Source organism: Dermacentor andersoni, chromosome 3 (genome assembly GCF_023375885.2).
Source record: "Dermacentor andersoni chromosome 3, qqDerAnde1_hic_scaffold, whole genome shotgun sequence".
Lineage (NCBI taxonomy): Eukaryota > Metazoa > Arthropoda > Arachnida > Ixodida > Ixodidae > Dermacentor > Dermacentor andersoni.
The window spans coordinates 223,402,219-223,415,592 of NC_092816.1; the positions used below are offsets into that span (position 1 = coordinate 223,402,219).

Here is a 13,374-nt window from a genome sequence, read left to right on the forward strand (position 1 = left end):
TGGTGATTGCAACAGTGTCTAACTCCGTTCGGAGCATTTGAAGCTGATGGTAGTGGGATTCTAAACTGTCGATTCTTTTGCCTAGTTCGGAAATGGTTTTATCGGTGCTTGAGAGCTGGCTTTTTAGGCTCAGCACGTTACCAATGAGCTGAGCTTGACTGGAAGCCTATCAGTTCATTAGTATTTCATTTAGGGTGGGGGGTCCTGGGTTAGTTTCAATGTCTCTGGATAACATCAGTAGCAAAGAACAAACAATGTTCATACAATCAGACTTGATACAAACACAGCACTGAGGGCTCAGTAGCTGAATAAGGCATGAATTGCTAGATTTTTTAGCAAAAAGGGGATACTGGTTACTGACCTGCATGATGAACAGCAGTGGGTTAAACCGTGTCGTGGCACAGCCACCGAGCCCACAGAGCATGTTCAGCTGGCGAGGATTTACACACAGTGCGCCTGATCAAGTCGATGACGGTATGGCCTTGAATTCCCTTTCGAGCAACCAGTTTCCAGGTTCCGGCATCGCAGAAACCGCAGTTGCCAATGCTGGAAGTAGGCGCTGGTTGTCCACGGTGACCAGCCTTGCCGGGAAAGGGCACCTCTCGTGGATGGCTGATGCAGAGCCCAGAAGAACGGGGAACAGCACACAGGAGATAGCACAAACGAATTCCTGCATTATGAACAGAAGTGGGTTAAATGGTGTCAAGTATAGGCCAACACTTTTCTTTAAAAATAATGTACGACAGTTGTGGGCTTGTTTAGATTCGAGAATGCAGTTTGGTTGCAACTGCCAGACCTGCTGAAGAAAAGTCGATACTCTGAGGTGGAAAAAACATGTTGCTAATTTTATCAGGACACAGAGAAGCGGGAATGTTTGTAATGAGGGTGATCATGCAGGAGAAGGGGAAGAATGTTGCAGACAAACAAAGTATTGATCTCAAGTTTTGACTCCTGTCTACTTCAACTTGTCTTGTTTGCTTAGTCAGGTAGTGAATAGGGACAGCTGGATGCTACATCCTCATCCTACACCAGCAGTGGTGTAGGATGAAATGCTGACTTATTGGATTATGTGAGCATTTTAAAGATGCTACATCTCAATGCTGTTACCACTTCTCGGTCAGCAGACAGTGTTCACAATGAGGGCAATGAGGGCTGCGCTTGTGGTGTCATCTTCTCGTCTCGTGTCCAGTCTACATTTTACGCTGTTAACACCACGATGGAAAACCAACAAGCTCAAGCTGCTCTCCTAGCGAAATACATTTCTTATATCTCGGGCCCCTTTCAATGTTTTACTCTCAACTTCCCACAGCGCTTGTGGTGTCGTCTTCTCGTCTCATGTCTCATCTACATTTCGCGCTGTTAACACCAAAATGGAAAACCAACAAGCCCCCAAGCTGCTATTATAGCAAAATAAACTTCTCTATGATGTTGCATGATGTTGCATGTTATTTTTACAGTCAAATGCCTTTTTTTTTTCTTGTTCACCTTACATGCGAGGAAAGTTTCATTTACTTTCCAACCTTACAAATTTCAGGGATCAGCCTAGAGTTGTAGAAGTACGGTGCTTTCATGCGTTTTGTCAGCAACACAAAGACAGTGAAGAATTTTCAGCAAGCTAGGTGAAATGTCGGTGTTTTGGCCAATGCACAGGTTTTCAGAGTGCCACCAAGAAATACTTACTTCGTAGCCTAAACAAGAGTGCATAAAATGATGCTTTGTATCACGCAAATCAGTATGTCTTTTTTAACGTCTGCCTTTTGGTTTTAATGCTGTTTTATTCATTGTTTTGTGCCGTGAATATTAGGCTGCAGCAGAGCCCAACTTTCGTTTTGAAAATTTATTCTATTAAGATAAACATCTGATACAATAAAGTGATTTTCACAGTACCTTTGAGTTTGTCTTAATGGGAGTTTAATGTACCTTGAGTCTACATTATTCAAAATATATGCTGGCACAGTTTCTAGCAAATAGTTATGCTTTAAAACTGGCTCACATCAATTCTACAATTACAGCAAGCTCCCTAAATTTATAACTGAGAAGTTAATCTGTGAACATTACAATATGAAAATCATTTTGTTTCAAATATTCTATTTTCTATAAAGTTATAGTTGCAGCCTAAACACTCAGTAAGCAGCAACACTATTTTACCCAACACTCATGAGCTCCTTGCTTGGCTGTGCTTGCTGGCAACATTTGTACATAGAAACATTGCAAATGGTGAATTCTTTCGCTGCAGTTTTCCTATTCTTTCCTTTTTTTAAAACTTTGTTTCCAAATATCTCTGTGTTTTCTTGCAATACATATGCGTGGACTTAATTATATCAGAATGGCCACGCAAAATTGCAAGTTACAGCAACATACATGTTGCATTCAATGCAGCTAGCATATTCTGTTAGATTGGGGTTTGTAGTATATTGAGAATCAGCTGCGTTTTACTGTAGTGTGAGATGTCAAGGTGCGAGTCACACAAAAGGGGCTACCACACTTCTGGCCTGCTGCACGTCCCTCAGTTGTACAGAATTTGCAGAAAAGTCCTGTGATCTGTGAACTATGGCATAACAAAATCAATGTGTGGCTTTGCAGGGCATGCAGCTCACAAGCACCAGTGAAGGAAGACAGACAGCCATCAGGTGAGGATCTTGTCGTTGGCATCATCATCATCATCATCAGCCTGACTACGCCCACTGCAGGGCAAAGGCCTCTCCCATACTTCTCCAACTACCCCGGTCATGTGCTAATTGTGGCCATGTTGTCCCTGCAAACGTCTTAATGTCATCCGCCCACCTAACTTTCTGCAGTCCCCTGCTACGTTTCCCTTCCCTTGGAATCCAGTCCGTAACCCTTAATGACCATCAGTTATCTTCCCTCCTCATTACATATCCTGCCCATGCCCATTTCTTTTTCTTGATTTCAACTAAGATGTAATTAAATCGCTTTCTTCCCTCACCCAATTTGCTCTCTTCTTATCCCTTAACGTTACACCCACCATTATTCTTTCCATAGCTCGTTGCGTGGTCCTCAATTTAAGTAGAACCCTTTTCGTAAGCCTCCAGGTTTCTGCCCCGTACATGAGTACTGGTATGGCACAGCTGTTATACACTTTTCTCTTGAAGGATAATGGCAACCTGCTGTTCATGATCTGTGAATGCCTGCCAAACGCACCCCAGCCCATTCTTATTCCTCTGATTATTTCCATCTCATGATCCGGATTCGCCGTCACCACCTGCCCTAAGTAGATGTATTCCCTTACCACTCCCAGCGCCTCGCTACCTATTGTAAATTTCTGTTCTCTTCCGAGACTGTTAAACAGTACTTTAATTTTTCTACAGATTAATTTTTAGACCCACTCTTCTGCTTTGCCTCTCCAGGTCAGTGAGCATGCATTGCAATTGGTCCCCTGAGTTACTAAGCAAGGCAATATCATCAGCGAATCGCAAGTTACTAAGGTATTCTCCATTAACTCTTATCCCCAATTCTTCCCAATCCAGGTCTCTGAATACCTCCTGTAAACACGCTGTGAATAGCATTGGAGAGATCGTATCTCCCTGCCTGACGCCTTTCTTTATTGGAATTTTGCTGCTTTCTTTATCGAGGACTACGGTGGCTGTGGAGCCGCTATAGATATCTTTCAGTATTTTTACGTAGGGTTCGTCTACGCCATGATTCCGTAATGCCTCCATGACTGCTGAGGTTTCGACTGAATCAAACGCTTTCTCGTAATCAATGAAAGCTATATATAAGGGTTGGTTATATTCCGCACATTCCTCTATCACCTGATTGATAGTGTGAATATGGTCTATTGTTGAGTAGCCTTTACGGAATCCTGCCTGGTCCTTTGCTTGACAGAAGTCTAAGGTGTTCCTCATTCTATTTGCGATTACCTTAGTAAATAGTTTGTAGGCGACTGAGAGTAAGCTGATCGGTCTATAATTTTTCAAGTCTTTGGCGTCCCCTTTCTTATGGATTAGGATTATGCTAGCGTTCTTCCAAGATTCAGGTACGCTCGAGGTCATGAGGCAACAAATCTGCTGTTATCTGATCCTCCCCAGCTGCTTTCCCCCTTTGCATAGCTCCCAAGGCTTTCTTTACTTCATCCGGCGTTACCTGTGGGATTTCGAATTCCTCTAGACTATTTTCTCTTCCATTATCGTCGTGGGTGCCACTGGTACTGTATAAATCTCTATAGAACTCCTCAGCCACTTGAACTATCTCATCCATATTAGTAATGATATTGCCGGCTTTGTCTCTTAACACATACATCTGATTCTTGCCAATTCCTAGTTTCTTCTTCACTGCTTTTAGGCTTCCTCCGTTCCTGAGAGCATGTTCAATTCTATCCATATTATACTTCCTTATGTCAGCTGTCTTACGCTTGTTGATTAACTGCGAAAGTTCTGCCAGTTCTATTCTAGCTGTAGGGTTAGAGGCTTTCATGCATTGGCGTTTCTTGATCAGATCTTTCGTCTCCTGCGATAGTTTACTGGTATCCTGCCTAACGGAGTTGCCGCCGACTTCCATTGCACAGTCCTTAATGATGCCCACAAGATTGTCGTTCATTGCTTCAACACTAAGGTCCTCTTCCTGAGTTAAAGCCGAATACCTGTTCTGTAGCTTGATCTGGAATTCCTCTATTTTCCCTCTTACCGCTAACTCATTGATCGGTTTCTTATGGACCAGTTTCTTCCGTTCCCTCCTCAGGTCTAGGATAATGTGGTGATCAGCTTGTCCTAAAAGCTGTATTTCTGCAGTCATTGTTAGAAGGCTGAACATGCACAGAAAAATGGTGAGGACTTTGCTCCAAACGGTTGTTCGGAATACTGGGGTGACGATGGCCAACGAATGCAACAGTGCCATGAGATATGTCCAGCACGAGAGAAATGAAAACAAACCAGGCTGTCATCCTGTGTTCTCCAGTCGGCTGGGTTGCGACAAACAGGAAACCTAGGGCGCAGGTAGCTAGCAATTGGAGGGTCTGGAATAGTGGTAGTAGCAAGAATGGGACGAAGGGAAGCAATAACCAAGTTGGCGATTGGCTTGTGTCAGTGGTGTGGAGGTCACATTATTCCGGAAGACAGTCTAGATGAAACCCGGCAGGAGGCATAGCAATCAGTGTCGAAGATTCCTGGCTGGTTGTGTGATGTACAGATGGCAGGTCATTACAAAAAGATGTTGCACACCTATTAGGTGGCCTGCTGAACTGATGAGCTATGTGATGGCTCTTCACTTGCACAAAACAACGATACTCTTTTATAATGGTGTCTACTGAGTCACAGTTCTTACATATGAGGAGGTTGAAGGCATCATGTGTAATCTCCTCTAATATGTGGCCGACCTTGTCCGACTTCATCGTGTTGATGTCGACCTTACCACAGAACACAAGGGCATCCTAAATGTATGCAACATAAGATTCAATGACGTAGGAGCATAGCCTGCAAGCTCCTTCTTAGCTGCGAGCTGGTGACCAAAGGGCTTCCCAGAATGGTTTCGTAGCTTTTCCTTACAGATGTCCGAGCTTGTTATGTCGACTTCAAGCACCTTGAACCAAACTCATGCTGTTCCTTGGAGATAAAGTATAATGTTGGCCAACATTACCATTGGCTCCCACCGGTTGTGATCGCTTATACGCTCGTGCCATTAAATCCAGTCTTTTCAATCTCAGTGTTATCAGTGCCATGGAAGGTTACAGGTTCTCAGGTTGTACCAAGATGATGGAGGTCAGAGTCAGCTGTGCCGTGGGCGGACAGTCCGTGGATGCACCATCAGCGGTCATGGTAGGACTTCCACGGTGTCCTCTGAGAAGCTTCGTTTGGTTACCTCGCACCTCCACCAAAAAAAATGTTACGAGGCAGAAGCAAGCACTAGTATTTCACACAGGCTGGAACAACACGACCCACTCAGAAGGCTGCACTCCTTCTTAAAATATGACACCGGCAGCCGTCATTTGGTGACACAGGACTTTGTCCTCCTTGTTTCAGTTTGTTAATCGTCTTCTTCACTGCAACAATATAAATTGTGGCAGTAGCGCAGTTCTGCAGTCTGCGCCAGCAGGCCCCAGTCCTGATCGGCTGCGCCCAAGAGGGCTCAGCCACGGCTTGTTTTACTGCTCACGAGTTTCTAGTTTTCCACCTCTTCCATCAGTGGCTTTGATGTCACTGAACATAGCGGCATTCTCATACTGCCCTTCCTTCTGTGAAGGCAATGGTGGCGTTGGCTCACAGGAGTTTGCAGCGACGACATGGCTGGACAAAATCTTGTAGACTGCTGCACCAAACTGGGATCGGCAGAGCAGGCGATGTCGAGGTCCCCAAAGTCTTCCAGGAACCCGAAGGTCCTAAACATGGTGGGCTTCCCGGATGTACACCTTGTGAAGTTGGGGCAGACCAGATAGTGCAGGCTCCAAGCTGCCGAGATCTTGCAGAAACATGAAGGTCCTCAACCGTTCCTGGATGCACACCTGGTCTTGTCTTCCTCATCAACTTCGTTCTGATACGTGCGCACAGCAGATAGCTGGAAGGTGCAGTCGCCTGCTCACAGCCATGTCATCGCACAGAGACCAGTGCCAGCCACTTAGGCATGCAGGCAACAGGAGGGGAAGATCTCCCTTCTTGAGGTCCAGGAACGCCAGCCACTGCTCACCATGTGCTCCCTAGCTGACTGTGGCGAAGTTCGCCGAAGTATCGGACACTGCTCACTAGGTGCGCAAAAGCGACTGCATAGAAGTCTGCACCCTGCACCGTTAAGGGACACAGGTGTTCCCAGAGGTGGTGTCGAAGCCATCTCGTTGATGACGTCACCCGCACTGGCAGTGTCCTTTCCAACGGCAGCTGCAGCAGCACGTAGGAGACCACGCTGCTCCTGGGTCCCACGCCAGGCCCGATGATGGCGAAAGAGAGGCGCCCCTCATCAAACACCAGAGGTACACCAGGCTGGGGTACGAGACGCTACTAGCTGTGGAACAGGTGCTGGCTGCCTTCCCCCACGGCCATGGTCTGTTGCAGCTGGGGCCCCACGTTGCAGGTACCAATGTGGGAATGACTTAGTTCCACCGTACATGCCAGCAGGCTCCAGTCCTGGCATGCGGCACCTAGATCACCCAGCTATGGCTCACACCACTGCTTGCGCGTTCTTCCTTTTCCACCTCTTTCACCAATGGCTTTGCTGTCGCTGATCATAGTGGTGTTCCCATAAAATATTGTCTAAATGAACAAATGAACTACATTTCATGGTGTTTAACCTTTTCCGAATTGAAGACAAGCTGAGTTCATTGAACATTTACTTTTCTATTTCTGTGTATTGGTGCATGCTTCTGTGTGCATGTGGACATGTGTCTGTATTAATTTAATAACTGGGAGTGCTGTCTGCATGTATGTTTTTTATTTTTGTGGTAGTTTCTCATTACTTATAGCTATGCCCTTCTGGGGTGCGATCAGAGATCATTGTTCGGCGCATTCATTCGGTTACTAGCGCGCACTATTGACCTACTTCGCACCGACATCACCAGCCGCGGGGTGCAGCCACGTTTTTGGCGACGTCAAAATGAGGACACGCTCCTGTCAATCATTTTGCAACTGAGCAAGTCATCTGCTAGGCACCAAACCCAACAGGAGTTGGGAAGTTTGGAGGGATCATACGCTTGTTACGCGACCGGCTTCGCATGGCGCATGTTGTGGTACACCAGACACACCATGCTTGCGTCTGCATGCTTGCGTCTCTTGGATCCATGCATTGGATCCAAGCGGCGGCTTTGGCCTCGGAATGGCACATTCAAATCCAATCCATAGTTTAATTCGAGAAAATGGCGCTTGCAATGGGAACTTCAGTTGTTGCATTGGCGTTGCTTGAGGAGGAACGAGAGCATTGGAGGTGCAAAACGTGTTTGAAGAAACAGCAGAAAGCAAATTTCAGCTTCGCTTTCGTTTCTTGAAACAAATCGTGCGTTGGTTGTGTGGCGAACTCGGCCCATCATCGGGTGGCAGTGAGCCACTGGAATGCTGCTATTGCCTCTTGAAAAGTGCGCCACTGCTCCTGTCGTTTCTTTTCCTTTCTTTTTCCTCACTGTACATGACACCACCTAGGGACGACGCAGAGAAACTAATAGTTATAAATTGTAGTAGTCACACGTATTACTATTTGAGAATGTGTTTAAGCTTCAGAAGAAAAAAGTACAGTGGAACCCTGGTTATACGTCCTACGGTTTTGCGACGACCCGTGTTTTACGACGCATTAGCACGACGAAATCCCCGTAAAAGCAATGCATTAAAAACCCCGGTTATCCAATGCAATTTTACGCCTGACCCACGTTATACGACGATCCTTACGAAGCGCGGGACAGAATAGTGGATGAAAGAAAAGTTCATAATGGGAACAGCGCAAACAAGACGACGACGGAGTGAAAGCACACAGGCCATCGGACTGCACTCCGTCATGATCTTGTTCGCACTGTTCTCATTATGGATGTACACCAACTCGCCCAACTTTCCACTTTAATACGAAAGAAAAGTGCTGCGAGTCTCTTTCCTCGCTCCGTCTCTCCACACGCGGAGCGCTTGGCACCGCTGGACCAGTTCGCTTCAGTGCAGCTTTCTTCCCTGCCTCGTCTCATCGTTCGTTTCTCCTCCACCAGCAGCCGCCCGTGACACCCACTGTGCTGAAATAGCACCTTTTCATCTCCACAATCACTTTTTCACTCTCTTCTTGGTGGCATCGCCTCTCGTCACATTGGGGAAGCATTTCTCTCCTTCCAGTTTCCCAGCAGCAGATCGCCGACAAGGTAGCACCTAGGTTTATCGCACGTGTTCTTCGTCGTAATCCTAGCGACGAGCATTCAGCGGAGGTCTTGAGTTGTGTGGAGCAACGCGACGCACAATGTCCCGAAAGCAGACTGTCGCTCAGCGATAAACTGAATATTATCGAGGAAGCAGAAAAGCAGCATGGAGCCACGAAAGCCAGCATTGCCTAGTACCTTAAGATACCCGAATCTTCGCTTAAGACGATCCTGGCAAACAAAGCGGTGATATTGCAGAATGCCAACAAGTTTGGGCTCAAGCGGAAAGCAGCAAAAGAAGGACAGCATGAGAAGTTAGAAAAAGTTCTCCTCAACTGGCTGCATCAAGCACGGAGCTCTGCGATCAACGTTGACGGCGCCATTCTAAAAGAAAAGGCGGACCTTGTGGCATTGTGTCTGGGTATCGACAACTTTCAGGCATCGAACGATTGGCTGGATTGCTTTAAAAAACGAAACAGGATTGTGTACAGCTGCTCCTGCAGAGAAAGCACTTCCGTGGACATTTCAACGGTGAACAAGTGTATGGAGTCACTGCCGGAGATGATTGCTGCATACAAGCCTTGCGACGTTTTCAACGCCGGCGAGAGCAGTATATTTTAGCATATGCAGCCCGACCAAACCCTTCCGTTTAAGGGTGACAGCTGTCATGGTGGCAAACGTAGTAAAGAGCATGTGACAGCACTATTCTGTGCTAACGAGGGCGGTTGCGAGAGGCTGCTTGTGCTCGTTGTTGGAAAGTTTGTAAAGCCAGGGTGCTTTAAGAACTTGAAGATGCTGCCGTGCAGCTACAACTTCAACAAGAAGGCATGGATGACGTCTTCGCTCTTCAGCAATTTTTTGCAGGAGCTGGATAACAAAATGGGTGCTAAGGCGAGGAAAATATTGCTTTTCATGGACAACGCACCATGACACCCACCCAATATGTCCAGCCTGAGGAACATAAAGGTTTTTTTTCCCCGCCCAACTTCACAAGCCGGCTGCAGCCGCTGGATGCCAGCATCATTAAGTGCGTCAAGCAAGGGTACCAGAAGTGGTTAGTGCAGCGTTGGCTGGCGGCTATGGAGCACAGCGAGTCAGAAAAAAAGATCACTGTGCTCAACGCCATACATTTTATTGCCAGTTCATGGAATCCAGTGTCCCGAAGCACAATCGCTAACTCGTTCAAGCACTGTGGCTTTACGCGAGAGACTGCCTCCTCTGCTGGGGACACAACAACCTCGATACCACTCGAGGCCGATGCAGGCTTTGCCGACGACGATTTCAAGGGTTTAAACCTCACCACGACCTTCGCCGAGTACGTGGAGGCCAAGGACAATGTTGCGATCTGCGACAAGGCGTCGCTGGATGACGCCGTCGAGGAGGCTTTGCCTAGTAAAGGTAAAGATTTTTTAGGTAAAGATTTCATTCACTGGAAGACGAAAAACATTTCGTTTTGTAGTTTACTGTCTGCAAGCAGACGACAAACGAGGGAAGTTAACTTCCGGGTAGTTCACCGCTTGCCGATTGGCTGCTATCTCTGTCCTGTTCTCACAAATTTCGCATACTGCCACTTTGTGACATTGCAGCAACCGAACAGAACGCGTATCCAACAAAGATCTCTGATCGTGCCCCTGTATTCACTTAAGTTTTCTTATTTTTTCACATCTCTTACATTGTAGCTTTCCTCTCCTATTTCTCTATTTCTTTACCTTGTCTTCTTTTCCGTGGTCTCTGTACAGTTCAGGGGACAACTTCTTTCTTGTTTCCTCTGTTTTGTCCTTTGTAGTAAATAAAATGAATTACTAGTATAATACTTCCTGAAAATGTGAAACACAGTCATGGTTTGTCCAAAGTAGCTTTGACTGTTGATACAGTCTTTATTACGGCTTAGGCTCATCTGCTGCTCTGCACCTTTGGCAGGAGCCTGTTAAATAGACATTTCTTGAACAGAGGCACATCTGCGTTGCGCATGTTAGACTTGACTTCAATATAGTGTGTTACATTGTGCACAGTACTGCTGGTTTTTCTGTTACACTCAAGAAAAATTTCTAATACAGTAGCTGCCAGTAGTGCTCTTCTTTATAGAATCCTTCTATATTTGTTCAATACTTAAATTCGTGCATATTTCTTCATTAAAGAAAGCAAGTTAGAAATGGTGGTTGTCTTCACTTCATCCCATTTTCTCGTTAAACTGAAATTAGTGTAAGTAAACCATGTTCTTTTTTCACACAAATGGATATTACTTTTTCATCAACCCAATGTCTAATGTCACCGCACTGTGCAGGAGGCCACCTTCGTCAGTTCCAGCCTAGCGAGCAATTTGCTGACCGGCGACACCCGCACGTCATGGCGCGCACTTACTTCTACTTGAATGAGGCACAATGTGAGAAGAACATGGACATCTTCCTCGAGTGCATCGATGCTGTGGCAGGTGGGGCACGGCAGTGATTGTGTTGGCTTTGCACTGCAACCCTGCGTACCGGTTGGTAAGCGGTAGAGGCAGCGACTATTCTGTTTCTGCCTCCACCTTACATGCTGTGAGGCCATAACTGAGCTGTGTGTACAAATATCACATCAAGGTGAACCTTCCGAGGTCTAAAATGACATTACACCTGTAGCAAGTCTTATGCTGTGTTTTTCCGACAACAGCCAAGGAAAATATGTACACTATTTGTCAAAAGTTTATGGGCTACGTCGCTTGCAACCAACAGTCCGACTGCAGGCTGTTTAAAGGGGTCCTGAACCACTGCTCGGGCTCGGTGAAAAAACATAGTCTGAAGATATGATATGCTGCTATGAACATCTCATCCAAGTTTTGCTGTCGTACGCAGCACATGGAGCTTGCAAGCGGAGGGCGAAGTCACCTTTCTCTCAAATGCTCTGTTTTCAACAGAAGCCTACTCATCATTCTTTTCTGGATGCTTTGTTTTGTAATAAGGCAGATTTCCATACGCAGCTGCTATTAGCCAATAGCTGATGTCAATCAAGAAGGTTGTTTGGATCAGTGTTCTTTTTCCTACTGTTACTGTGTGTATACGTTGACGAAGTTCAATAAACAGGCTGAAGTAAGCAAAAATGTGCTTCTAAATGTTGATAATAATTACATACTCCCGCAAGAAGCCAACTATTGTCTGCTCACGTACGCTCGGCCGCTGCTGCCCGTGTAGAAATTAAACTTTGGCCATCCTGCTTATCGGTGTCGTAGCTGGCAGGTCTTGCTAATTTTGACTAGTTTTGAACCCTGAACTAGTCTCGAACCACGCAAAACTTAAGGTTAGACACACACATTCCTGCCAGCGCATGCTCACTCCTGGCTGGTTGGACGCCTTGGCATACTAATTGATAGTGCTTGAAAAATGCACAAATTGGATGTTTCTACTATTCGTTGGTTAAGGTGGTGAAGGACAAAGCTGGTTCGCACCACGTAGCATGGTCAGGCTGTAGCATATGAGTGCAAGCATGCACTCTAGCCCTGTCATGCACAAAGCAAACACTTCCCATATGCACTACAGTTAATAAAGGGAAAATGAGACATCCGCCCACTCGTAGCAGTTGCTACAATCGAAAACTTACACAGGTTCCTCTAAAGAAAAGCCGTGCAGTTGAAGAAAAATTCGTCCTGCTCCGGGACTCGAACCCGAGACCGCCGCCTTTCCGGAGCAGCCACTCTACCATCTGAGCTAACCAGGCGGCTAGCAGATGGCAGGGCGAAGTCGAATTCATCAACAACTCGAAGCAAAGGCAAGAGTTTGGCATAATAGTTCTGCGGAAACCTGGAAGGTGGAGAGAAGTAAGCACTACGGTTGCATGTAGTTGCAGTCTTCTACGTTGCGTAGATACTGCGACCGCTGTGGTGTGCCGCCAGAAGTCCACTCACTAAGCACGCTGTGGCTCGGTTAGGACAACCACATTTGACTTAAATTTGGCATGTCGTAGGCGCTAAAATCGGAAATAGGGGTGTCTATGTCAGCATCCAAAAGCAAATTTGAACTGTGCAACACGGTGGCATTTATAAGGTGGAGCACGCCCCACCCCGCCATAGCCTTCGCAGTGCAAGGCATTGAAGAAGGAATGGGAGCACAGCGAAGAGGGTGTTTTATTGCCAATAACTCGACTTTTTCTGAACGTATTGAAGTGCTTTTTACGGCAAAGTATTTCTGAAATGGCCTCTTTAATCTTCAAATGCATTTCTCCTCTTCGACAAAGTGTGGTTATACTTTTACGGTATACAGTACCACTGTGTACCATTACACTTTTACGGTATACAGTACCTGTGGTTATACCGTAAATTTCAACACCGTGGGGAGTGAAAAGAACTCTTGTACTCACCATCCAGAGGTCTGGAGCATCAGTAGAACAAGGGTAACAGGACTACACAGCCGAATGACATGTACAATGGTGAATGCATGGAGTATACTTTTGATGAAGGCTGTACATGTTCTGGTAACACTGGTACCTCGCACCCAGCATCCTCATTTACCCCCTTATCGCCACCCATAAATGGGCTTACGTGACATGAGCATGGACAGCACCTTTTACCTTCCATGCACTGTAGCTCATTAGCAATGGCTAGGTTTGTTATGTGTAGGACAACTCCTTCTGTGCTTCTT

The 13,374-nt window shown here is 46.2% G+C and overlaps 1 protein-coding gene across 1 annotated transcript in view; it reads left to right on the forward strand.

Annotated features, from left to right (window-relative positions):
* Positions 1-13,374, forward strand: part of slgA (proline dehydrogenase slgA) — a 339,042-nt gene that overhangs the window by 213,970 nt on the left and 111,698 nt on the right. Inside the window, exons 3-4 of the mRNA XM_050183796.3 lie at positions 2,584-2,630; positions 11,049-11,195. Coding sequence (XP_050039753.1) covers positions 2,584-2,630; positions 11,049-11,195 — 194 coding nt within the window. The remainder of the gene's footprint in view (positions 1-2,583; positions 2,631-11,048; positions 11,196-13,374) is intronic.